A 26,336-nucleotide genomic window follows, 5' to 3' on the forward strand; every position below is an offset into this window, starting at 1 on the left:
GCATCATATGTTTCAGCCAGAACAATAAGAACAATAAGCCCGGCTCTGTCTGTAGGCTTGCAGCACACTGAGATATACAAGCATTTCTCGCTACGGATGTGTAAACCTTGTGCCAGTAATGTGCATTGTTAGTGAAAAACTGAAGATAACAGTGCGATGCTGGTAAACTCCTCCCAGACTACAGCTGGGCGTTCACCATCAGCTGGATCATCTCCTGGAAGTTCTCGAACACCGTACGCAGGAACTTGTCAGCGTCTGTCTCCGGGCTGGACTTCCAGGCGGTACAGGCGGTTACAAACCTAAACCAACAGAGACAAAGCTTGAGCACTGCCCCTTATTCACCAGAGTGTATGAGAACGAAGCATGTCTAGTTATTGCATCAACCAATCAAATTGTCCCTTTCTAGTTTCTCATTGTACACTAGAAAGATGAAAGAAGAACCCTGGTTGGCTGGATGGGAGAATAAGAACTGCTACTGGTTTTTATGTAGATTGTATTTAAATTTGTTGAAGCCTAAAATGAGCTGAAAGTTATAAAATTAAAAAAATCAATTCTTTTAAATGAAAGATGTATGCACATCTAAAAAAAGAGAACCTGTTAGCAACCATACTAAAATGTGTCCTGTTTCTGTGCATTGATGTCCACTATGCTAACTTTCCAAAAAACAGCAGAGCTGAATATCAGCTGAATTGGGTCATTTAGATAATTTAGATAATTGGACAATGTGTTATATGGATGAACTCTACAATAATTGCCTCTAATTTATGTGACACATCCCTATTCATCATGTACAAAGAGCAACGACAGTGTGTAGTAACCTCTAACAACCGATCAGATTTTACTGGAGTAAGTGAAAAATTTATTCCGATTGGCTGGTATGGTTACCTGCATTTTGGACATTGCACTATACCTTATAAATTAATCCCAATGAAGGAACAATGTATACCAAGGACAAATGTAAACCTACCTGTCATCCCGGATTCTATAGAAAAAGCCGTATCCATCGTGTATCATGGGGACTACAGCACCGTGGACACTGGTGTAGCCCACGAGGCTGGTGGAAAGGACAAAATTCCCACCTCCACCACTGAAAGAGGAAAAGAAGATGATCCAACTGATGAAGACACAGTGACATACAAGAAAAAACAGAGTATCATTTTGTCCTGTCTCTGTTGCTATGTAAGACACTATGTACGGTAATCCTTTATTAAGGACTTGAAAATCATTTGTATCAAGAGCAAATTCTAAAGTCTGAATATGCTGTTTATATAGACTGCACACTGTTTCACAGTTTCGCTTTCAGACACTTAGGCCTCGTTCACACTGGAACCTATGGATTCCTATAGAAGAAATGCCAGGTGTCCCCATTTAAGTCAATGACTCGATGAGAGCAGCTGCATCTGGAAGCAGCAGCAGCCCGAATGTAATCATATATGATATGATTAGGCAGAGCAATCACCTTTTTGTAAAAGCTGGATCAGTGTAGAGTTCTGGCACTGCAATCCCTTGCTCTTTTGCAATGAGGAGGAGACCCAGCAGGTGGCGATCAAATCCTGTTAAAACAATAGAAGTTTAGTTTCTACCAGTGAAGCTGCAGGGCCTTCCAATAGCAGAGGGCATCAAAGAAATAGGGGAAAGGACCTAAAAACCAGTAAAGGGAATCACAAAAGTGAGTGCAAGGATCGTCAGCCAGCAGAGGTCATCACAAAAGTGGGCACAAAGACCTCCATCCAGCAAGGGGTATCAAATAAGTGGGTGCAAGGACCTCCAGCCAGCAGAGGGCATCATACAAGTGGGTGCAAGGACCTCAAACCAGCAGAGGGCAACACACAAGTGGGTGCAAGGACCTTCAACGAGCAGAGGGCATCACGGGTAGGTGCAAGGACCTCCAACTAGAAGAGGTCATCACACAAGTGGGTGCAAGGACCTCCAACCAGCACCCAGGGGCGTGCGGTCAGGAGAGACAGGTGAGGCAGCTTTTTCTCCATTCAGATCGTCTTCTAACAGATAAACACAGCAGGGAAATCCTCCCCGCTGTGTAACCTGTCATGGACGGAGCGCTGCCTGTTAATTACAGGCAGCACTGCATCCGGCTTTCGGCAGGTAGTTAGGTTACACAGCAGCGGGCTTCCCAACTGCTTGTGTAACCTAACTAGTGAGGCAAGAGCTGTCACAGCCTCTACTCTTTGTTAGAGGTGTGAGCTCTGTGGATGGCTTGGATCAATGGCAAAGCACCATTGGTCCAAGCTGTCCAATCAAAAAAAGAAAAAGAAAACCCACTGAGGCCATCGACCTCGATGTCTCAGCAGCGACGAGCATTTGAGGGACAGGGAGGCTCCTCCCTTCCTCCTTCACACTAGCTTAGGGACCGGGTTGGGGTTTTGGCCGGTGGGGGCGGGGGAATACCTCACCCGGAACTAGAGGTACCGCACGTCACTGCCAGCACCCATATTTTGTGATGTCCTCTGCAGGTTGACAGGTGACTGTAAAATGTTAGATAAGACTGTCTGGCCTCTACACAGTACAGTGTAACACAGGATCATTAGAGAAAAAAAGGTATGTAATTTTAACACATCAGTACATACCTCCTATTAGATTAATAAACAAATTCCATCCAATCACCACAGTATATCCAAACTCCATCCATCCCAGGTGTTAAAATGCACTTTTTACTCCGGTCTTCTCCATGAAACAGAGGAAGACCAGCAGGGGCACCTAATTTAAATCTGGCAGCAACACTTAAATACACTATGTATAATCTCTTTCACCTTGTGGAATGGAGTTTGTATATATTATTCATTATTTGCATGTGTATATTTGTGATTGTTATTACGATATTTGTTGTGCATGACACAGGTTTGGCAAAATTAAGGGCACCCAATTAGATGTGGTGCCAAAGGTTTGAAGGGAATTCATAAGATAAGCATCTTGCTAAACTTCCAAGTACAAACCTTTGCCCTGTTGAAATTCCTTCATCATTTTGTCATGTTTCGTAAAAGCGCTGAGCATCAACTTCTGCCGCTGACCCAGCTGTAAAGACATAAATGTGAGGACTACAGCTATACACAGTGTTCATTCAAAATAATTCCCGACAAGATAACTGTTAGGTTCGAGGTGTGGGCCCGATATGATGAGGAGGACCTCCCTTGCAACCCCGTCTGATGACCACTGGGTTGGAGACAGTGTGCTCAGGCAGGGGGTGCACGGGTGCCGGATCACGGTTTCCAGGTGTCTGCAGCAGATGATAGTGGAGCAGAGTAGGCAGCCGTGCAGAGGTAGTGGAGACAAGCCGGGTCAATATTGGGCGGGCAGCGAAGTACCAGACAGGATCCAGAGAATGGTCAAGGGACAAGCCGGGTCGGTATCAGGCGGACAGCGCAGTACAGAGGGATAATCCAAGGGGAACGTCAACAAGGAAGCCAGGTATTTGGGTAATCAGGAGTACACAGGAGCAGATCACAGATGACTGGTGCTGACTAGCAATCACTCAGCAATGAATCCCAGTCCTGTGGCGCTTTAAATAGGCTGACCCATCGTACCGCGCATGCGCCGACGTGATGACGTCATCCGCGCATGCGCAGTAACCTAGCGTCACACCGTGCGGGGCGGTCCCCGCCGGGTCACAGGGCACCCGCGACTGCGCCTGCGCGGCCTAGCAGCGCTGCCGGAACGCCCCCTCTGTGCATGTCGCCGCACAGTGGCCTGGATCGGGACACGGCAACTCCCGCGGGACGGCACCCGACAAGGCTGACGAGCCACCCGGACCGGACCCTGACCTGCCCGGACCGGGACCCGACAATAACAAACGTCTCTGTGAAAAAAGTACTAGGTTTATGGAGACATGATTGTCCTAACAGTTAGACATGTGAGGCAAAATGTATACTATCAGGACCTGGTCACAGCCAGGCACAGCTCAGCAAGTTTTGAGCTAGGAAAAACAATATTTCATTATGCAACCGAACCCTCTATTATTCGAGTACCGTGTGGTGCAGTTGGTGGACAAAACTACAAAAGACCTAGCTGCTCACATAGAAAGGAAAGAAGGTGAGAATGGTAGTTCATTGGATTTGCTGACATCATAGTTCTTTATTTTCAAATGGAACTAAAGTTTAAACGCTCAATTTCCATAACCGATCATATGTGTAAAATAAATACATGTATTTCCATGTCTGAACTATTTCCTTCGCCCCAATGACGGAGTTTCAGGAGCTGTTTACAAAAACAGTACTACAGGGGCTATCAGTGCTTTTCATAGTTCATCTTGCCACCTGGGAGATGGGCAAGTTGGGTGAAGAACTTCTGCTCAACTCCTAACGTGCCATTCTGTACCTCTGATGGAGCTTTCCACCTGTCTATCAATAATGTGCCACCCACCTCTCTATCTCTCGCTTTGAATTATCCAACTTTATATAATATATATTTTTCATTTTCCTAAAGTGGACGTGAACTTAAAAAGTAAAGATGTTATCGGGAACATCAAAAGATGTCAATTGTGGCCAAGTTTTACACTGAAAACTGGACCTTTTGTCTTGAACCTTTTGTGCACTTCTCGCCATAACTGTACATCTGCAGTGTGAGATCTAAGGCACTGCTCCCACAGACTGCCAGTCTCAGGTGATGTCACTACTGTGCTGCTCACTGTTCTTGCTGGAGGCTCCGACATGAGGAACGGAAGCCCTGCCTCTATACAGAGACACAGTGCACAACAAAGCATGGTAAGTCAGTAACAGGGAAAACAATAGCTGCAGGGAGACAGGTAATACTGGTGACTAGTCCTTTGCACTCTGCCTGCCTTTTTATGGGCACAGCTTCCACAGTTCACTCTCTCTTTAAGAACTATACTCTTTCCTGATTTTCCTCCACTAAAGAAAACCCTGGCAGGGATGTAGAATGGTATGTTGGGCGTAGAGTAAACTAAGAGTAATATGGGGCTGCCACTGCTGACCTCCTGAAAAAGCTACTAATCCGGCTAGTATGCTCACTCTCTGACTTCAATACTTTGAGTCACTGACCTAGAACAAGTATGCAGATCCATAGTCAGAACTCCTCATGGGCATGTAAACAATGGTACCTGCGTTAACATGTGCACGTGTGAAAGTTCACTTCAGGAACTTACACCAATGCACATGTAAACACTGACTGATAACAGGTAAGATCTGATTGCTGTGTGCTACATTGTTTAACAAATACGTTCCCACTGAGCAACACTGACAGTTATCTGGAAGACGCCCAACGTACGGTAGAGGAAGGGTCCAGCATGGAGCGGCACCAGGCGACGGCCTCCACAGTGCATGGTCTCATGGTCTCAGTGCGTCCGTGGTAGAACATTCTGGTAGTGGCCGTTTCATAACAACATCCGGGGCTAAGAATAAAAAAAAGCACAATATAGTTATGGAAGTCAGCTGCACGCGGGTGTATCAATACTGTTCATGTTCTATGTGTTTAAAAGCGCTCGTTCATACCGGCCATGAAGTTTATAATAAGCCAATTGTAGAGCCAGCTGCACAAAGGTGTCCGGGTGGAGCTTCTTCTTCTTCACTAGCATCTTCCCAAAGGAAGTAAAGGCATAGTTGGCAACCTGGAGATCTGAAGCCTGAGGGCGGAAGAGATATTATTAAGGCTGGTGGCTGTATGGTGTAGGGCCATTAATGGAGGACATAATATATAGAATTCGGGATGCAGATCAGCTCCACGCCCTCCCATATTAGCAATCTGGGAACATCTTTTCGCTTATTGGTGTGTAATGCAGGAGAATTCCTAAATATGGCCCACGCAGGCTCCCTGATCAATCTTACATACAGGAAGATTGGGGTATCAATGCTTCACAAGTGATACATTTATCACAGCCACCAATCAGATTCATTCATCTGAGCATTTGATCTTGCCATGAGCGAGTTAACTCATTTAGATGGAAGGCCGTTTATAATGTTCCAGACCGGCTACTTGAAGGGAACCCCAGACTTGCTGAACAGGTTTCTTTTCTTTTCCCAGCACATGCGCAATATGTTGATTTTTTTCCCCCCAGACAAAACTCATATTCAAGGTTAGAATTTCTTTGGTTCAGATAAAGCTGTCCCAGTAGAATTTTGTTATAAACCATTTCATTTTTTTTGAAAATGTATTCAAGTTTCTAATGGTTAATAGGGTCAAATTGTCAATCGTTTTTGACCAAAGTAATAAAACAAAAACAAAAAAAAGGAGCAGGATCGAAATATTTCTCCAATGGACAAAATTCTAACACTGAATATGGTTTTCATTCCAGAAACTCAATTAATTCCAAAATCGAATGTTAAAATAAAAAAAAATCTCCAAAGACATTTGTCAAGTCTCTGATGGCATTATCCAATGTCCTAACAAGATTTTGTATGGACAACTTAAGAAATGAGAAACATTTCCATTCCAGCCATTTCATTTCAGCCCTGCACTCTGGATTTTGAATTTCGCTTGCAAATGGGAAGCACCCATGGTCAGCGTGTTCACCTGACCGCACTGACAAATGATAAGTGCTTCTGACTGTGATAACCAATGAGAAGCACTTCTCACCACAATGTCCAATGAGAGGCACTTCTTGCTAATGAGAAGCGCTTCAATGAGAATCAGAAAGTGCAATTGCCCATAGCTAGGCAATGCCGAGGATTTTTTTTTAACAGCGTTAGTAAGCAAGTTTTTTGCATTCCTTTGTAGAACAGGAACAGAATCATTTGTCTTTGGCCCCACAGACTGTTAAATGGAAGTGCCTAAAAAATGTGCGTAGACACCCATTTTTCAGGTTCTCCCATTATATTTTATGGGGCCACAGACACACAATTCTGTGGCAATAGAAGCTAACATATTTTTTTCAAAGGTCATGCACCAGGCGACAACACTTGATAGTTGACAAGAGGATTCTTCATCTTAAGCATTGTTCCGAATCGTTCAACAAAACGCTCAAGTGGGAATGTGGACTTAGAAAATGAATCTAATTGGTGATGCAGCACACAGAGAAAAAGTTACACAAGATGAGCTTCAGGAAGCAGACCAACCCAACCCACAAGAAGCTTCCTGTAGTTTAACTTTGAGTTACCAGCAATTTTTGTTTTGTTTATAAAAATTAACCCCTTGTACGTGACGAGTTATATCAGGCTTTGTAATGCCGGTAACCGCTGATTCTCAGCGGTTACCAGTCATTAATAAATTTGTTTTGACAGCTCGAGAGCCCGATGTTTAGATACATTTCACTCAAAAGATACAATGTATATCTTTTGAGTGAAATGTATCAGTTCTGATCGTCTAGGCACGATCAAAGAGCTTTTAGTGAGATCTGAATCTGACTAGTCTGGATCAGTCTCTAAGGTTATTATTAGCTGTTCCTAAGTTTGGAGCAGCCTAATAATAGCAAAAAAAAAAAGTTAATTTATCAAGCAGCCATACTGCTTGATATAAACTGACAAGAAAAAAAAAGTTTTTTTTTATAGAAATAAACTGAATCGGAGACTATATGTCTGTGACCCCATTGCCAAGATGTTCCCTCACTCCTCGTCTCTGTGACACCAGGGCAACAATTAGTGGGAGCTGGTGTCACCAGGACAGGAAGCCGCAGACCGTAATAACACTGCCAGTTCTAACCCTTCTGTGACCCTGTCAGACAGATTTCCCTTCAGTTCATGTATTGACAGGAAGTGAGAGTAAATCTTGGCGATGAGGTCAAAGACAGAAATAAACTTCCCAATCTATCCAATTTTGAATCAAATGTTTTGGCAAAAATAAAAAAATGTAATTAAAAAAAGACAAAAACATAAAAAAAAAGTTAAATAAATAAAAATTTTAAATGCAAACAAACAAAAAAATTAAGTATATAAAATAAAGTTAAAAATAGAAAAAAACTTTTTTTGGTGTGCCATTGTAAATATATATATTTTTTATTATATTATAATCTTCTGAACAACAGGAACAGGCAGCAAAACAAACGTGACCCTTCCCTATGCTATCCAAAACAAAACAAAAAATTTGGGGCTGGAGTTACACTTAAAAAAATGTACCTGTTCCGACTTACATACAAATTCAACTTAAGTACAAACCTAAAATCCCTATCTTGTATGTAACTCGGGAAATGCCTGTATTGCAATGTTTTCTGAATGCCACTTGTAGTGCAGGGTGATTTCACTTGCTGACTGGAATGGCTGTTTAAAATAAGGCATATACTGTTCTAAAATCGTATAACAGAAATAAAAAGCACCTGAGCATGATATTGTGCTTTGGCAAGAGCGATGTCGTTGAGTATTTTCTGATCCACGGTGAAAATGAGCTCCACAGGGTGAGGCAGGTGCCGGACTGACAGAGGACCCTGCCAAGAGGAAGTGTGCATCAATAAATCAATACAAACAGCAACATTTCTCATTTATACTGACCCACACGACACAGTCTACATGACCGGTGTATTTATGCTGCTTTATGGCATTTACATTCAGGCTAAATAAATATTGTCTAACTACTAGAGGAATGTAATCTTTAAACCTTGGGGTACTTTGTGTGTTTCTTCCAGATCTGTGTAGTAATCGAGAATGAAAAAACTTCTGCATTGGCCTCTGTGTGAGAGCTTCCTGTAATAAAGACCGGTCACTTCTGCTCCCTCTCCATGTGCAGAGTGACTGGTCTTGTGGCTATTGAAGAATATATTAAAATATATCTATTTTTTACCTGGACTTCAGCTTTATATGCCCAAAGCTTAAATGTCCCTAAATTCCTAAAGCTGGCAATTTTAGCCAGATATTGGGGGAGCAAAGGGAGGCTGTGCAGCGCATTATCTACCGGTCTATTCTATGTCTAGATCTATTATGGCCTGGAAACACTTTGAAAAGCTCTCTCCATCTGACTACAATGACTTTTTCTTCTAAAATTCAGAATAAAACTGAATACTGGAAAAGAAGTAAAAACATACAGGTAATGTACGTACACATGAAATGCTTGACCAATTCTGTTTAGCCAGTCTTGTGGGGGTGATGCCATGGCCAGGCAGCCCAGACAAGCACTGGACATTCCTACAGACAGCTGTGTAAAGGACTTTTACTTACCTGATCCCCACTTAACCAGCTGTCAGCGCTCCCTCCGCTATGCTCCGGCCTGTGGACTGTCCCTCAGTGTCCTTAAGTATACAGCAGAGCTATGGGCCCTGCATTGTACTTGATAATGTCAGTGGGCCCCCCTGACCATCAGAGCTTAGAAGGGAAGAGACTGTGGATGCCAGTCTTGGAGCCTTGGAGATCAGGAAAGTAAAAGTGTTTCACACCAGTCCCCTAAGCATAGACGAGCAGTTTTTTTCTTCCCTGGAGACCAACTTTAACATTTTCTACTAGCTGGAATCTTCAGCAATCCTCTGATTTGTAAAGGATGACAAAAGGGCTTTACATTGATGTGTAGCAGAAGGACAGAGAAAAGATCTCACTGGTCTGCTGCTTCTCTTTTTTGTGCAGTCACAGGTTGAGTCAGGGGCAAGACCTGTAAATGTTTGTTAACTGCAGCAGAGAAAAAGCAGGTGTCCTACCCTGCTGGACCTAGGGCTGGGCTCTGTGTCAGAGCTGTGCAAATCTCAGAACTGGAAGGACAGAAATTCAAATCCTTTGGCAGAAAAAAACAGTGTCTATATATGCGCTTATTTCGTTTTTTGCCTGGAGTTTAGATTATGGGGTTCATTCGGACGGGTGTGTACGTCCGTACTGCGTGCACGCCTGTAAAATGACCCGGAAGGAACGGGTGCTGCTTGCAAATGCGCACAGCAGCCTGTTCTCCCCTATGGGAGGATGCAACTGCACGCAATTGCACATGGTCACAAGCACACCCGAACCTGCACATCTGTGTGGGTCAAGGTGTCCACACTTAGACGCATACGGTCTGCATGACTGGATGTGGAGGCTCGGGTGCATGTGACCGCATGTTATTGCGTGCAGCCACATCCTTCCATAAGGAAGAACAGGCTGCTGTGCGCAATTACACGCGGCACCTATCCCTTCCAAGATTGAGTCATTTTATGGCATGTATGGACGTGCATGCCCATCTAAATGGTGTTTAAAAAAAAGAAAAAACTTACAGAAGAAGAAAAAAAGTGCCTTGTGGTGAATGCAGTGTACATGTACCTTCCAGCGTCCCTCGCAGGCCTTTATGTTCTGATCAATGTAGTCACACATAGCCACGAGCACCATAGCATCATATGGAGCATGCTGGAACAGAGAGAGAGACAAAGCGGTAAGATCTCAGCACAGCCAGGAGACTCAATCACATGTCCTTCTGTTGTAGAATAAAAATTGAGTTTTACCAAGCAGAAGCTTGTGTTATACAAGGCCGGACCAACCCCAAACCAAACAGCCAATGTGGTCGAAATTGTCATTTATTCAGCTACACTTTTTCAGACTGCACAGATTTGGTTGGGGTGTGTCTAACCCTCTAAGACTGGACATACACCAGTAGAATTTTAACTGAAAAAAATCCTTTTGGAATGTCCATTTGTTTTCTCTAATAGCTGATAGGGTCAAGCTGACTATTGTTTTCAGCAGTAGTGACCCAGGGACAAATCTAAGGCTGCAGGTAACAATAGTAACAGATCCTTGAGATTAAAACTAAAAGCCACCGGCAATGTGGAACAGAATGGAACGGTCTGGGACCGCCCGCTGAAAGCACCTGAGCACCATCGGTGAAGTGTGACCACCTCCAAATCCAAGCAAGGGCCAAAATATAAGTGAGCTTTCTTGAGTGGTGAAACACTTTAAAGATCACATATGTCAGAACAGCCCTTAAAACAGCTCTAGACCCTCCACCCCCCCTCATCACCATCCAATACAAACTATCAGTCCAATATACATTTTAGCCAGAAAGACGGTATTTTTGAACTTTTTAATAGTGGTCACGTGACTTCTACATGGCCCTGTCAGCAGCCTTCTACCCAACATCCTTTGATTAAAATATCAAAGGAGCCGATCAAAAAATTGTCATCTGAACAGTGCCTGCATCCAATCAGAAACAGGCATTCCTCATGTATTTCGAGCTTTACCCCAATGTAAGCTTACACAGGGCTGAGAACTCTCTCCCCATCCCCATGTGATACTGCGGAGTCTGAGTGATTGGCAATCACAAGTGCTGTCACATAGGAGGAGGGTGATGAGTCACATGCTATCCCACAACCAGAAGTACCGGATATTATTCATCACTCCTGGTGGCTGATCAGGCCTGTAAGGGGGAGCAAAGGGAAGAGGAGCTTAAAAGAGGACCTGTTGCTTTATCCTGCATAGGCAACTGACCCGAGTGTCGGGTATTCTATACTTACATCGCAGTTGGAGCCGAACACTCCGTTGCGCCACATGATGAAGTTGTAAGATTTGTCCCCCCAGCGCACAGTTGGATCTCCAGCCAGAGCTTTGCACGCAATCTATATTACAGGGAATAAAGCACACGCCGTCAGCAAGTAGAAGTGTTTGTGTCATCTACATCACTGGAAACACAGCACACAGCATTCACAATCAAGCTTTTCATCTGGGTCAGGAAATGTAGCTGCAATTGAGCAACAGCAACTGATGGGCTGGACGCTGGATGTTGGAGAAAGTGCTGAATGATCCTTAGGCTGATCGCACACCATACAATCTAATTGTACATACCCCTTTAGGTCTATTATCAACTATGTAGTGCAAGGGCATGCCTGAGTGGATACTAATTGAATGGATTGTTTAGGTTTTTTCCTCATATTACATAGTTTTGGTAATGGTAAAGGAGATTGTATGATCGGATTTTATAGTGAACGGCCCAGCTTTGGACTGACAGTAGAACCCAATCAATCTAAACTGCACCATTTGCACTGAACTAAAGCTGAAATATTCTGGTCACTTCATGGTAAGATGAAACCTAAAAAGACTCTCATGTTTCCAAAGGTGGAAGGTTGAAAGGAGAAAAGGGTGAGAGAGACCATATAACCCGTAATTGCTAAAGAAATGTACAAGATCTTAAAAGCTGAACTCTTGCCCTCCCTTCAGTCTTGCACTGTTGTACCGGCTCCTCTCCTGGACTGAAATATCTGCTTACTCTGATTTCACTGCACACTGTGGGCTTCTCACAATGTAGATCAGAAGCTGAAGCAAGTCAGATAGAGCCCGCCTCATTTCCTGGCTGGAGGACACTCAGCATCATCTACAGCTTCCTCCCCAGCCTAACTTTCAATCTTGGAAGCTCAGAATCACATGTGGGTGGTTACAGGTACTTAGGGCAGACTGCATGCAAACAGGGGCCGTCACTGGACAGTGTAGATTCCATGTATAAATGCAAATTTATGCAACTTAAAACGTTTTTAATACAAAGTGTTGAATTAGTACTGGCTCTTTCATTGATTGAGGATTCACGCTGCGCCCGCACTGGGATGCACACATTTTCATACTGACTGTGGGAGACAATGTAGGATAGGATGTTTAATGTTAGTTACGTTGGTTGTGACGATCACCGGCACCCCCAGATATCCATGCCTCCCATGTCACCTGCCAGGGGGTGTCACCTCCTCACAACGATCAATCTGATTACAGATGTCACTTCTCTAGGAAATTTCAAAGGATAAAAAATAATTGATTGTTACTATACGCAACTCCCCCTTTCTCTTCTCTCTTTGCATGTTTATTGGTAACATGGGTCTCCTCCTATTCACAACCATTCTCCCAAAGTTACAGCTGAATGGGGTTCTATAAAATGAAAGGTAACTAATGAGGAATAAGATCAAAAGATTGTAACACTCATCTGATCAAAGGATAAGAAGAATACAGGTGTGTACCACGTATGAACACAAAGTCCATGGGTTATCTCACAATGCCTTAAATAAACTGTATATATAGATATTGGAATTAGTTTAGATAAGGCATTTATAGTGGGCCAGAACTCATAACATGTAGGATTTGCTGTCTTGTAGGGAACACATAGAAATGGCGTTTGCCATTTGTTTTGCTTGACTGATTTGGTGCAGTGATGCATGGGGGGTCTCAGCTGCCTTGTGATGTGCGAGATCCCTTGTGCGTCATTGTGCCTTTAAGGGAGGTTGGGCTTCCTCCTGACAAACCTGCACCCAATTTGATCTTTTGCCATATGTGCTCCAAGATGGAGACTCTCATAGTTTGGAGTTAGGACCGCACTAATTAGAGGTGCCTTGACGCGGCTGTGCGGCTTTCACGTTTTCTGCAGAAGACGTGTATCTAAACCTCTGTTTTTACCCTTAGCGGTGAGACAAGTTGTTTTGCATGCTGGCTTGTGAGTGTGCTGGGAAAACTTTTTGCTGTTTGTACAGTTTAAAAATCCCTCCCAACCCCCCTGGTCCCTCAATAGAGATCAAAGTAGAATACCCCCACCAGTGCACGAGGGAAAAACCATCACAACAGATCTCATAAAAACATATACGTTTAGGGTAGGAAGTAGGCTTGCCGTCCTGGAAGATTGCCAGAAATACAGTTACCGGTAAGTCCAACTGAGAATTTCTCTAATCATCTTCCAGGATGGCAACCTGAGAGGATAAGCAAGTACACACCAACAAGCCTACCTTCTCAGGGTGGGACTACAGACTGTAGAACTTTTCTGCCAAAAAGCTAGATCCTGCTGTGAAAGAACTTCCACTCTGTAATGCTTTATGAAGGTATCCTGTCTTGACCAAACAGCTGCTCTGCAGATCTGTTCCAACAAAGCCCCAGCTCTTTCTGCCCAAGAAGTGGCTAAAGACCTAGTAGAATGAGCTCTTACTGCACTAGTCAAACCCTGACCTCCTGACTTATAGACATAAGCAATGGTCTGCCTGATCCATCTTGCTATAGAGGCTCTAGAAGCCTGCAATCCTATGTTGCTACCAAAAAACAGATCAAAGAAAATGACTGGACTTTCTAAAAGTCCTGGTAACCTCTAAATATTTAAGGAGACAGCATCTAACATCCAAGGTATGGAACATCTTCTCCCTAGGATCCTGAGGTTTCTCACAAAAAGAAGGTAAAATAATCTCCTGAGACCTATGAAAAGAGGAAGACACTTTAGGCAAATAGAAGGGGTCTGGTCTAAGAATTACTCTCAGGGAGAATAGTAAGATAAGGATCTTTAATGGATAATGCCTGGAGATCCCATACCCTTCTACCCCTGAAGTAATAGGTAGTAAAAAAGCAATTTTAAGTGTCAACCACTTGAAATACTGAAAATAGGTTCAAAAGGAAGCTTGGAGAGCCCTCCCAATATCAAAGAAAGGTCCCAGGGAGGAAAAACCTTATTCTGAATAGAACATGAACGTTCAATTGCCATAAGATATCATTTCATCAAAGGTTCCTCCAGCAATTTCTGTTCCAGAAAAATTGAAAGAGTGGATAATTGCACTTTCAAAGTGCTGAGGGCCAGGCTCTTTTCAAAGTCCTCCTGGAGGATTGAGAAAACCCAAAACTACAGGAACCGAAGGGGAAACAGTGTTCTTGTGCAAACACCAGGAAGAAAAAAAACCTTCCAAACTTTACCATAAATCTTTCTGGTAACAAGCTTTCTACTGGAAAGGAGAGTGTCTATAACTTTTTATGAACACCCTCTACCTTTCAACAACCTCCTTTCAAGAACCAGGCTGCCAATAAAAAAAAACAAAAAACTCGGGTTTGGATGCAGCACTGATCCCTTAAAAAGAAGGTCCCTCCTGGGCGGAAGGCTCCAAGGGGGAAGAACCGATCGCACCTGCCTATCCATAAACCAAGTCATTTTGGGCCACCAGGAGGCAATCAGAATGAGATGGCAACTCCAGTGGCTCAATTTCTGTAGAATCCAAAGGAGCAAGGGCAGAGGGGGAAAAGCATATCCTAAGTAGAAGGTCCAATCCTGAGCTAGAGAATTTATGCCCAAGGATTCCCCTTCCTTTGAGAAAAGTAAGCTGCCACTTTCCTGTTCTAGCTCCTTGCAAACATGCCTATAGCTGGCTGACCCCATTTTTCTACTGAGCCTGAAGATTTGTGGATGAAGCTCCTACTCGTTATAGTGAATATGTCTTCGACTCTGGAGATCTGCTTTTCTGTTGTACACCCCTCTTATGTGGATAGCTGAAATAGAAAGGATGCTTGACTCTGCCCAAAGAAGAATATTCTGAGCTACTTTTAGAAGATCTGGTCCCACCCTGATGCTTCAAATAGGTCAAAGCGGTGGAGTTGTTGGAGTAAATGTGAACTTCTCAGTCTCTTAGGATCGACTGAAAAATCGGTTAATGCTTCTTGAAACGCCACAAGCTTCCTTTAATTCCTGAGGCCAGGGTCCTTGAGCATGAAGCCCCTGAACATGTGCCCCCCACCCCCAGCAGCTTGAATCTGCGGTAATCTTTACTGGATTGTGTTGATTCCACAGCCTGCTTTTTACCAATCTCTCTGGAGATGTCCACCAACAGAGTCAATGCCGCACTACTACTGTAAGCTGAACTTTGAGATCCATAGTCTCTTTTCTCCTGTCCCATTGTGACAAAAGGAAGGTCTGAAGTGGCCTTGCATGAAGTTGAGCCCAGTTCAGAGCAGGGATAGGCGATTTCATGACCTCTAGCAGACTCATTATCTCCCTTAAGGTCATAAAGGCTCTGGAAATTGCTTTCTGTATCAAGTCTAGAATCTTGTGAATCGTTTCTTTTGTAAGGAATAAGTTTTGAGTAATCGAGTCTATCTGATAGCCCAAGAAGACTATGGACTGAGTTGGAACTAGGGAAGACCTTTCCAAATTCAAAACCCATCCCACATTTTGCAGCAATTCCCTGACTCTTCGCATACTCCGTAGCACCTCCATCTCTGAAGATGCATAATTCAGGATATCGTGTACATAAGAAATCAGGAAGATACCCTGAAAGCATAAGGCGGATATTGCCTCTGACAATACTTCTGTGAAAGTTCTCGGAGCTGCGGACAGCCCAAAGGGAAGAGCCCTGAACTCCCAATGGGAGACGCTTTTCCTATTTGCATAGCAAACCGAAGGCATTTTTGATCTTCCAAAGAAATTGGGATGTGAAGGTATGCATCTTTTAGATCCAGATTGCTCATAAATACCGACTTGGTGAGTCTTTCGTACAGAGTATATGCTCTCCATGCGAAACTTCTTGAAAATCAAGAATCGATTCAACTTCTTTAGGTTTAGGATCATTCTGAATCTTCCCCAAGTTTGGGGACTAGAAAAAAGGGGTGTAAAAACCCTGAAACTGTTCGTTCTCTAGGATTGGAACCATCACATTCTGGGATGCCAGCGATTGAATACAATCTTATAAAGCCAAAGCTTTCACACAATCTTTTGGGGGCTTTGTTAGAAAAAAAGTCAGAGGGGGAACAAAAAGGAATTCCAGATGATGACCTTTTCTCAAAAGATCCAGAATATACTGATTCTCCGAAATCCTTTCCCACTGAGAAAGGAAAAGAGAAACTCTTCCCCCTACCTTTCTTATATCGTCATTTGGGATCTTTATTGGAGGGCTTTGGAGTATTAAAGAGTAGACCTCTCTTTTCTTTATTGAATTGCCAGCCCTTTCTAGGATTCTGGAACGTATTGCCTTGCTTTCTTTGTTCTTGTGCGGACGGAAAAAATTCACCGGTTACGAAACTTCTTTTTCTTTTCCAGACATTTCTTCCCCTTTTCCGAAGACCTGGCTGGAACATCATCCTAGCCAGAACCAAACAAAAGACTTCCCCTCAAAGGTAAGCCAAAAAGTCTAGATTTGGAAGATAAATCCCCCTCTCAAGATTTCAACCAAATAGCACACCTAGCAGAGTTTAGAAGAGCCCCCAGACCTGGCACAGGCCATAATCGATTCCGCTGTTGCATCAACCAATTAAGCTACTCTGCTGGAGCACCTTGCGAAAGATGCCGAGACACTTTCTAGCCACAGATCTATTTCTGTCAACAGATGTGGCTGCTTCAGCTGGGGCCATAGAGGCAGCAAATAGCATCCCAAGCTTTTTGTAGTTTATGGCCGTTGTGCTCACTGCAGCGGAAGTTGCCCCGACTACCGGAAATAACATTTTTGTAACGAAAATGAGTCTTGAGGCGCAAAGCTTTACCCGCGGCTACCGCGAATAGCTCTACAGCCAAATCCCGCTCAAACCAGCAGTACAGTCGGCCACAGACCCCCACTGTCTGCAGCAGGGACAACGGACAGGGCTAACAAGCCAGGGGCATCAGGAGTCATCCACTTTAAAACAGGAGAAGGATGAGGACCTGGAATACAAGGGGAAACCCTCTGCTCTCACAGCAAAGCTACAGGGGACAATACCATAAGCAAAGCTGCACAGAAGGGGACCTGCGACCACTACAGTCAGCCGGTCATGAAAAGAACAAATGTGACGCACTCCTGGATGGTAGGAAACACAATCTAAACTGAGAGACGAGGGGGTGGAAGGGATTTTTAAACTGTTCTCAATTCTCCTGTAGAAGGAGGAGCCAATCATCTCTCAGGTTGCCGTCCTGGAAGATGGCTGGAGAAATGGACCTCTTGTCTTTCCAAAAAATAGCAGGGTACTTCTTATGCCTAGGCACTTCTCTGATTCAGATGTATATCTGCAGAGTGAGATCGTCTAAGGCACTGTAGTTCTGGGTGCTGGTCTGAGGAGATTTGCAGTGAGATTTGGTGGTGTCACTACTGTGCTGGAGAGGAAGCTGTACCCAAGGAGCTGCATGCCTGCCTGCTTCTTTCATACTGTGGATCTCTACTTGCTGCTGCTTCTTTATCACTTCCCGCCAGTCACCAGATAACAAGCCGTCAAGGGGTAGAACAGTGCAGAACAAACTAATGTAAACCAGATATAGGGAAAAGATCATCTGGTACAGGTAGACTGTAGGTAGATGATTCCCACACGGACCCCCATAAGTGAAAAGCAGCACCATTACTGGGGGTTCTCATTCAGTATGAAGACTGTAATATTCACAACCACCTGGAGTTTGGGAAAAGGAGACAATACTTTTGTACCTGGCTGTAATCTTCAGGTGTTCCATGTGGGCTGTCTTCATCAATAGATACAATAAACAGGCTGCTCTGGATCCGCTCAAGATGAGAAAGATTCTTTGGGTCAAGACTAATAAGGTGCTCACGAGACTAGAAGGAAACCACAGTGATGGAGACATGGTAAAAACACCAACACATAGCAAAGAAGCATATGAGAAATGCAACTTAATTTTTACCAACCAGAGCCCAGCGGGTCCTCTCTTCTGTGGTCAGAGCCGACAGGCCAATCCCATCATGCTGGCTTTGGCATAGGTTTTGAACATAAGATAACTGCCTAAAGAGTAAGCAAGTAAAATCAGACAAAAAAAAATAAAAGTTTGTTCCCACTTAAAGCAAAACATCAGTGAAGTCTTGTCTTATTTTCTAAAAAAAGTATCGACAAATATATCAGAATATCAAAATATATATCTCTTTATTCTTAAATACCCATAACCACATCAGTATACAGAACCTACAAAGAACAACCCCCCACCTTAAAGCCATGTATGCATACTCTCTAAAAAGTCTCCCCAGATGGCTCTACTGTCCACTAATCAAATATAAGCTGTAGCAAATAGTCCCAAATGTCATATATTCACCATTATCTGATATTTCCTCAATACATATTCCTGGTAATTACAGGTAATCAACCATTGCATGATGATCATATTTGCTTATGCCCCGGTTTCCAATCTCTTGTGTATACATCCGATATTGGTTACGGCTTATAGTTAACTCAAATGGATATGCAACCTGCTATTAAAATATACTGCAACCTGGTGTTTGTGGCCAGTATCTTTAGGGCGTACCCATATTAGAATCCACAATGATGATATACGTATAATGCATTATACTGGTTGTTTGAAAATAACCTGCGGATTCATTGACTGTGCGTCTTGGAGTATATCACACCATCAACACTTTGGTGCACAGAAATGCTTTACATCCAAACGAGCGTCCGGCGAGGGTATAGTCTTAATATATCAACATATTGTGCACCTGCTGACAAGCGTTTATCCTCCCCTCATACCCGGACTCCATAAAATCACATCAGCTGATAGTAATTTTTCATAATAACAAGTCTCTAGCACATATGCCCTCAAGTGCTCCAGCTATTTCTATACAAGTATGCTGATTTAGTAAGTGCAGTAAGTGTAACTCACCCAAAGATGTCCACAATAGGACCCCAGGATTAGGAAAAGGTACAAAGCTGCGTGCTGTTTCTATAACACCGTTGGTACAGCAGCATATCTAATAGCTCATGGATTGCCCATCTGTGGTGGAGCTTTTAACACCAGTGTTTGGGACAGTAATGTCAACAGACCCATCTGGGGGAGAGCTGCCATATATCACAGCTAACGCCTTTTGGCCAAACTGGACTTCATCAGAGCTAACATGGACAGTCCAATCACAAATCTTACCTGTATTTCCATTCCTCTTAAATACAAAAAAAAAAAAAAACTCCCAGCAATGGCTTAATATGCTGTCTGTTTCCCTGTTGAGATTTACCTTTACTTCAAAACGTGACAAAAAGATGATATATCTAATCACATACACTCAATGGGCGAGAGATTTTGGACATCCCATTCCAAAACCATGAAAAATAGACATAGGTTCCCTGTGCAGGTATAACAACCTCCAATCTTCTGGGAAGGCTTTCCATAAGATTATGGAGTGTCAATGGGAATATGTGCCCATTCAGCCAAAAGGTATTCAGAAATCAGGTACTTATGTTGGATGAAAAGACCCGGCTAGCAACCAGCTATCTAATTCATCCCAAAAGTAAGGGCTCTGTGCACGCCACTAAAGTTCTTCCAACACCAAACTCATCCAAATATGTCAAATATGTCTTTATGGAGCTAGCTTTGTGCACAAGGATGCAGCCATGTTCAGATTTCCACAAACCTTTGGCCATATACTGCATATCCTCCAAATTAACTGTCCACCAAGCTGCATTAGGTAATTGGATAGTGTTGGGGGCAGGGCTGGAAAATAGGAATGGAAAATGAAAAATACCTTTGTATCTCTGGTGGGGAGATGATGTGGCCATCAACGACAGCTTCAAAGGTGAAGATTCGCCCCCGGCACATGACGATCAAGTGGGTGGGGCAGCTGCCTTCGATCTCTGGAATAAAGTACATATTGTGACATTTACCTATTTCAGCATAGGAAGACCAACAGCTAGGTGCATCAAAAACGTGGCCACACATTTTTACATAATCACGCCCACTTTTTCTGCTGTAAAATATATGTGACTGGCAAAATGGGAGGTATTACAACGCTTTCTCAGCTGTTCCAGGACAGATGGGCATCGCAGATCACATGCACAGGAGAACCGATCTGCCCTGGAACAGTTGATCAGTCCGGAAATGTCACTTCTATTCGACTTCGTGGAATGTGAGATCGAACTGACAAAGTCAGATAGAAGTTACATTTCAGGGCCGATCAGCTGTTCCAGGGCAGATCGGTTCTCCTGCACATACCATCTGCTATGCCCATCTGCCCTGGGACAGCTGAGAAAGCGTTGAAATTCTTCACCTTTTGCCGGTGACATATTTTACCGCAGAAAAAGTGGGGGTGATTACGTAAAAATGTGTGACCATGTGGCTGGTCACACATTCTAATGCAGTCACAAACTTTGATAGAACACTGGCAATTCCCGACTGTGGTACAACAGCAGAGGTAGGAAACCCTCCTTAATTGGAGTAACATGAGATGTAAAAATCCACTAGGTGCTTCAGCCCACCAAGGTCCATCCATATCTGGTCAGTCTTGGGTGGAATGGCCTTTTAAAGAGTAACCAACATAATATAGTAAAAGCGAAAAGTAGACAACACAGAAGGTTAAGGAAAGTACATAATGTATTAATTTCTTCCAACAATGAAGTTGAGTTTGGAGGCATTATTGTGCTAGTACTAGGGGTCTTTAAGCAGAACTCTGGGGAAAATTATTGTTAACCCTTGTAGTGGGGCTACCCTCGCACTGCAAGGGTTAACTGATGGTTTTCGTCTAGGGAGTAAAATAACACAGATATACTCACCTGATCCTTGGATCCAGCTGGCTGTGACAGTGCTCCCTCCAGCTTCTGCAACAATAGGATGTCCTTCTGCGTACTCACATTCTATACACTGTGTATAGAATGTGATGATTTACGGGACCTTAGACCGCTGCAGCAGAGGGGAAGAGAGGGACCGGTCTGAGAGCAAGTTGGCTCAAAGGATCAGGTGAGTATACATTGAAATTGTACTCACCAGTCTTAAAGTAGTTGACAATGGAGTCTCTAGTGACACCTGGAATCTTAGAAGTGTTGAACAGATTCCGAAATTGGTGCATGTCCAGTGGTTTATTACCAGCCTTGTGCACCCCCAGCTTCTCCCTGGAAGACACACAGATCTGTACATTAGTGTAACATAATCCACAGCACAAAAAAATGCATTCTGGAGAGTTTAGTGATGGTGGCTGCAGTGCAATCAAGGAGCCAATACTTGTGTCTTCATCTACCACATATCAAAGACCAAACCATTTATTATAGGACAAGGCTGAGCAACTTGCAGCCCTCTTGAGGTTAAAAAAAAACCCCACTAGAAGGCACAGGAAACCCCCCAGTTCCTCCACACTCTTTGACCAAAAGTTCATGGACACCTAACCATCACACCTTCCTATATGGCCAAAAAGTATTTGGACACCCCTCCACATTACCATGTATTTCCAGTGAAGGGTACTGTTATTGCTATAGAATACAAAGACATTTAAGACAGCTGTGTACTTCCAACCTTGTGGTAACAGTTTGAAGGCCAACGGAGGACAACATCCAATTGCTAACTGGGAGTAACAGGTGCAATCCTGAGGGTGAAAGGGATCGGCTGCTGTCTGACCGTTCTTATGGTCAGGGAAGAGGCCTTCTTAAGAGCGCCATCACGAGGATTGGTGGAGGGTTTCCTTGGAAGGAATCAGCATTATAGCATCTGTAGAATAGTGGTGGAATCCCCCGATAGTTGAAGAGACTTGTTCACTTGATGGAAATTGACCTGTTTCACTAACTTGTATTCACTTACCTGTTGTATTGAATGGGCACATATGTCTATTATGTTTTATTTTTTCACTGGTGTTCACTATTCACATGTATATATAGATGTTATTTACTTTGATTCATATATTATATTTCTTATTATTTTTAGCGCGGCACCAATATCTATATTCTTGGTCATAGAAAGCTTTTTCACTATTAGTGCTTGCAGCAAGGTAGAGGTTGAGTCCAATAAAATTCACAATCACATCTCTGGAAATAGAGTGCCTAATGACAGGCTTTTGTTTGCTTTAAGCTGGTTTGCAGTCCCATACAAGTCTATGGGAAAGGGAAACTTGTTGAAGCAAGTCAAAAGTACCTGTCAATGAATTCTGAATGATCTCAGAACCATCTCAAACTGATGTCAAGCTGAGGAAATCGGCAGAAGCCAAAACCCATGAACACAGGCCCTTAGGTTGGTGTTAAAGTCTTGTGAATTGACCTTATTTGCTACAAATGGAATTCAATCAAACTTGGTACGAATGCAATGCCCACCTTCTAATGAGGTCCCAGTATTTCAGTGTGTACCACGTAGCTATGCTGCCTCTTTCCAGCTGGGTTCCAAGCTTGGCGGGCCAATAATGCTCTATGTAGGGGGCGGGACCTCCAAAGTTGACATTGAGTTGAGAAGGCATCCGAACATCAAGGTACGCAGCGTTCAACCACCATTCCTCCAACTGTAAGAGAAGGCAAAGATGTCTGCAAATTCTAATTCCAAGGACTGGTAAAATGCAATGTATTATATTTTTGTTTTTGGTTTCAGATATGCTTTAATCCAGTGATAGAGAACAGGCTTACTTCAAGCAAATAAGAGCTCGGCGGTTATAACTCTTTAACCGTTCCCTAAAGAAATCCTATTATAATTTACAGAAATAGGCAGCATAGCAAATGGTATGTTGTGTACATTCCATCAGATCTCAGGTTCCAGCCGATTCATGGTAAGTAAATCCGCCTTTAAACTGGGTTATTACTTATAATGCCGTATAATCCGGCACTGAGCCTGGGACAGAAGGTCTTGTATCACTCTACATGAACACATCTACATTAAATATGCATCCACATCGCATATATCCTCTTAGTAAATGTGTGACTTATTTCTAAGGCAATACAACCAACAAGCAATTATAAAATCAGATACATTTCTGAATTTATAACAAATCTTAACTAATTTGATGTAAAAGAATTGGTAAATCAAACAGGGAACACAAAAGTAAACAATAAAGAAGGAAGCTGGCAGTTTGGGAACACTGTACAGAGAGTCTGCTGTCAACCCCCCACTAGGGTTTTATAAATATTGCTAGATAGGAAAACTTAAACTGACAGTAGAATCAGGAATTAAATCTTAAAAATACATTCAAGTACCTTAACTATTAACAAAAATGTATCGTATTTGTGTATCACTCGGCTGTAGATCATCAAACCATCTCTGAATTGGTGCTGACACTGTCCTTCCTTCTGGAGGGTGGCTACTTTTGTTCCCCATGGTCCCTGTGTGTATTGTAAAGTAGTCACCGCTCCAAGCTCACTCCTGTGATGGACTACAAATTAGTAAACTAAATGTGAGATTGTAGTCTATCAGGTGGTCGAGCAGTCGGCTCTCTTTCCGGGTGTTTTTAATTTGACAAGACAAATTTATAAAAGGGATATATCTGGCTACCAGTCTATGTTATTTTACAATAAAGGTGTCACACAATGCTGGTTTGCTTTTTGTCATTCCGATAGTGTCCCCTATAGTTTATACTTAGAGGTTTTATATAATGAAATCATCATTAAATTTCATGCTTCAACTGAATTAATAAGTCACATTAGTGTTACCAAATCATATTATTACTTTGTGTAAAAAAGTGACAAAAACAAACCTTTTGGTGCTGAGCTCCCTTGTGTAAGCTAAACCCGGGCAATCACATGGGGGCTGAGTCATAAACCTTCCACCCAGCATATAGCTGGGCAAATGCCGTTACCCAAGCACTACCACCACTAGATGCAGTAGAGCAGCATAATGCCTATGCTCCTTTGCGCCACCTAGTGAGGCTAGTGCCATGCGGACGGCATTCTCACAGCTATATGCTGGGTGGAAGATTTATAAATCAGCCCGCATGGCCTCTGGCTATGACCAGCATTGTAGGTGTGTCAGACCCTGTCCTGGAATAGATTTGCTTTGAGATAAAAGAATCAGCAAGGCACAGCCATTGTCCAGCACTACAGGAAACAGAATTTCAGAAACAGTAGTTCAGAGAGCTCCTGTCACACCCCGGAGACCTGTTATGGGAGGTCAGATGATCCCTGCTCTTGCACAATGCATTTTATTTAGTATACCAGCTTGTCTTTAAGCTTACAAGGTTACACAAGTACTCACCCAGTTCTTTCTTGTTTTAGCCCTTTCTAATAGTTTTTGGTGGAGTTCTTGGCCTATTCCATTTTCAAAATTTTGCACAATTTTACAAGTCTTCTCATGTTCTTGTTCATTTAAAAAAGGTTTAACTGCATAGAGAAGGGAAGACAATATTAATGAGACGAGAGATGGCCACCGCAATGGTGAAAAGACTTAATGAAGGAAAATACTGTATGACAATTAAACGGACATTAAACCTCTGGTCCTTAGTGCTCCCTCGCCAGCTTCCACGCCAATCAGTAATGACGCGCTGCCCGGCTTCCTGCTACCGGAAGTATCGGACAAGGCATCAGAGCATTTGGGCGAGTACTCGCCCAAATACTTGGCACCGATACTAGTAACGGTGCATCTCTAATATTCAGTGTACGAGAACTTTTTATTTCAACCTCTTACAATCGAAAAGATCTAAACAATCTATCATTCTGAGCAGTCACCAGAATAGGAATAGAGGGGAATCTTCCAATTGGGGACACTTGTTCCAGTGACAACTAAGAAGGCATTCAGATATTTCAACCTCGGCATTCAAGCTGTTGTAGAACTACAAGTCCCATGAGGAACTGCAAGATTCTGCCAGCCACAGACAGGATTGCATGACTGAGACATGATGGGATTTGTATTTTTACAACAGCTGGAGGGCTGAGGTTGTCTACCCCTGCTTTATATTATTCTCCACATTTACATGCAGACCAAGTAGCTGCAACCTATACTGGCGCAAGGAGCCAAAACCAGTCACAGCCGCACCTATATTTTTATATTTAAGCCGATGTTTCTGACTCACCAGACTGGATTTATTAGCTCCTGAATTTTTTAATAACTGGTCCACTGCTACTATAATGATGATCTTGTTTCCTAAGATATCATATATATCCTGGGCCATACCCAGAAACTAGGGGTACATACCGGACTCACAGTACTTGGACAAGGACTCTTCCAGGGAAGGAACAGGGAGGGGAGGCAGAGACTCCTGGTACTGGAAGGTCCTCTCCTCCAGGGACTCAAACACATGATTCTCCATAGTTAGACAGAGCCAAACATCTACAAAAAAAATTAGAAACAAGGCAAATTGTAAGTCCAGCCCACTATTGAAAGGTTTCCCTGGCCCGCCCACTCCTCATCAACATGTGTATGAGATTTTTAAATATTACTTTTCCAGGTTTTCATGACATACCTTACTTTAGACCTAGCGATTTTGTCACAGGGTCTCTGTGCTTCTCTGTACAATGCAGGCAAACCATGGATGGTGGGAGGGGCCAGCAGGGTCCTGCGATGTTTTCAGGAAGCTATGTACAGCCCCCTGCTGGCCCCTCCCACCAGCCAGGATCAGCCTGCTGTACATAGCTTCCTGAAAACATTACAGCACCCTGCTTCAGTACTCTTCTTAAGAGCCCTCAGCCCGGATACAGGATGCAGCAGTGGGCTGGCTCTTGGGAGTTATGCAAATATTAAAATGTCTTGATAAGCTGATGTCAGCTGAGAACCCGCACTGACCGCCTCAGAGCCCGCGCTGACTTGTTCACCGTGCTTGGGGTGTGGAGGATGGCTGGGGATATCTCAAGATTTCTTTGTAGCAAGCTTCCTATATTGTTGCAAGGTTTGTATGTTGGTTGTTGCAAGGCTTGTATGCCGGCTGTAGCCCTCCTTCTATTTACTAGTTTACTAGACTCTCTGGGTCGTGTGATTGGGCTGCTCAGCCGATTTTTTGTCCCAGTCCGTCCCTTTATATATGCATCGGGAAAAGGAGGTGCAGAATGCAAACTACAAGCAATATTCAGGTGACCTTGGTTTTTTTACAGGGAGTGTATACAAAATAATAATAAAAAGCCCTATGAGCCCCATTCCAAATTCTAGCTCCTTCCTTTCATGATGATTTTTAGCAAGGATACAGATGTTCCTCAAACCCAGCAATTGCCGACTATTATAAGTAGAGTTTA

The 26,336-nt window shown here is 43.3% G+C and overlaps 1 protein-coding gene across 2 annotated transcripts; it reads right to left on the minus strand.

Moving 5' to 3' along the window:
• On the minus strand, positions 1–25,444 carry CROT (carnitine O-octanoyltransferase). Of its 2 annotated transcripts, none has more exons than XM_018566871.1 (16): positions 25,306–25,444; positions 24,370–24,494; positions 22,509–22,690; positions 21,199–21,323; positions 19,964–20,072; positions 18,149–18,242; positions 17,933–18,058; positions 11,294–11,395; positions 10,110–10,193; positions 8,216–8,323; positions 5,463–5,593; positions 5,239–5,362; positions 2,952–3,030; positions 1,460–1,553; positions 968–1,087; positions 1–299 (listed from the first exon to the last, which is right to left on the minus strand). In XM_018566871.1, the coding sequence occupies exons 1-16, from the start codon at positions 25,418–25,420 to the stop codon at positions 179–181; spliced, it is 1,839 nt and encodes a 612-aa protein (XP_018422373.1). In that variant the 5' UTR covers positions 25,421–25,444; the 3' UTR covers positions 1–178. The 2 variants fall into 2 exon arrangements, with proteins under 2 accessions (XP_018422373.1, XP_018422374.1); XM_018566872.1 differs by having other exon boundaries at positions 11,294–11,382; positions 17,920–18,058.
• Between the last annotated feature and the right edge of the window lie 892 nt (positions 25,445–26,336).

Source organism: Nanorana parkeri, unplaced genomic scaffold (assembly GCF_000935625.1).
Source record: "Nanorana parkeri isolate BGI_ZX_2015 unplaced genomic scaffold, ASM93562v1 scaffold984, whole genome shotgun sequence".
Lineage (NCBI taxonomy): Eukaryota > Metazoa > Chordata > Amphibia > Anura > Dicroglossidae > Nanorana > Nanorana parkeri.

Excerpts from the sequence above, each read along its gene's own strand:
- CROT (XM_018566871.1), bottom strand. The coding sequence starts at position 25,420 with ATGGAGAATCATGTGTTTGAGTCCCTGGAGGAGAGGACCTTCCAGTAC. Across the intron at positions 11,396-17,932 it reads CACCTGAAGATTACAGCCAG|ATTGCGTGCAAAGCTCTGGC; the intron begins GTACAAAAGTAT and ends CCTGTAATATAG. Across the intron at positions 5,363-5,462 it reads TATTATAAACTTCATGGCCG|CCCCGGATGTTGTTATGAAA; the intron begins GTATGAACGAGC and ends TTTTATTCTTAG.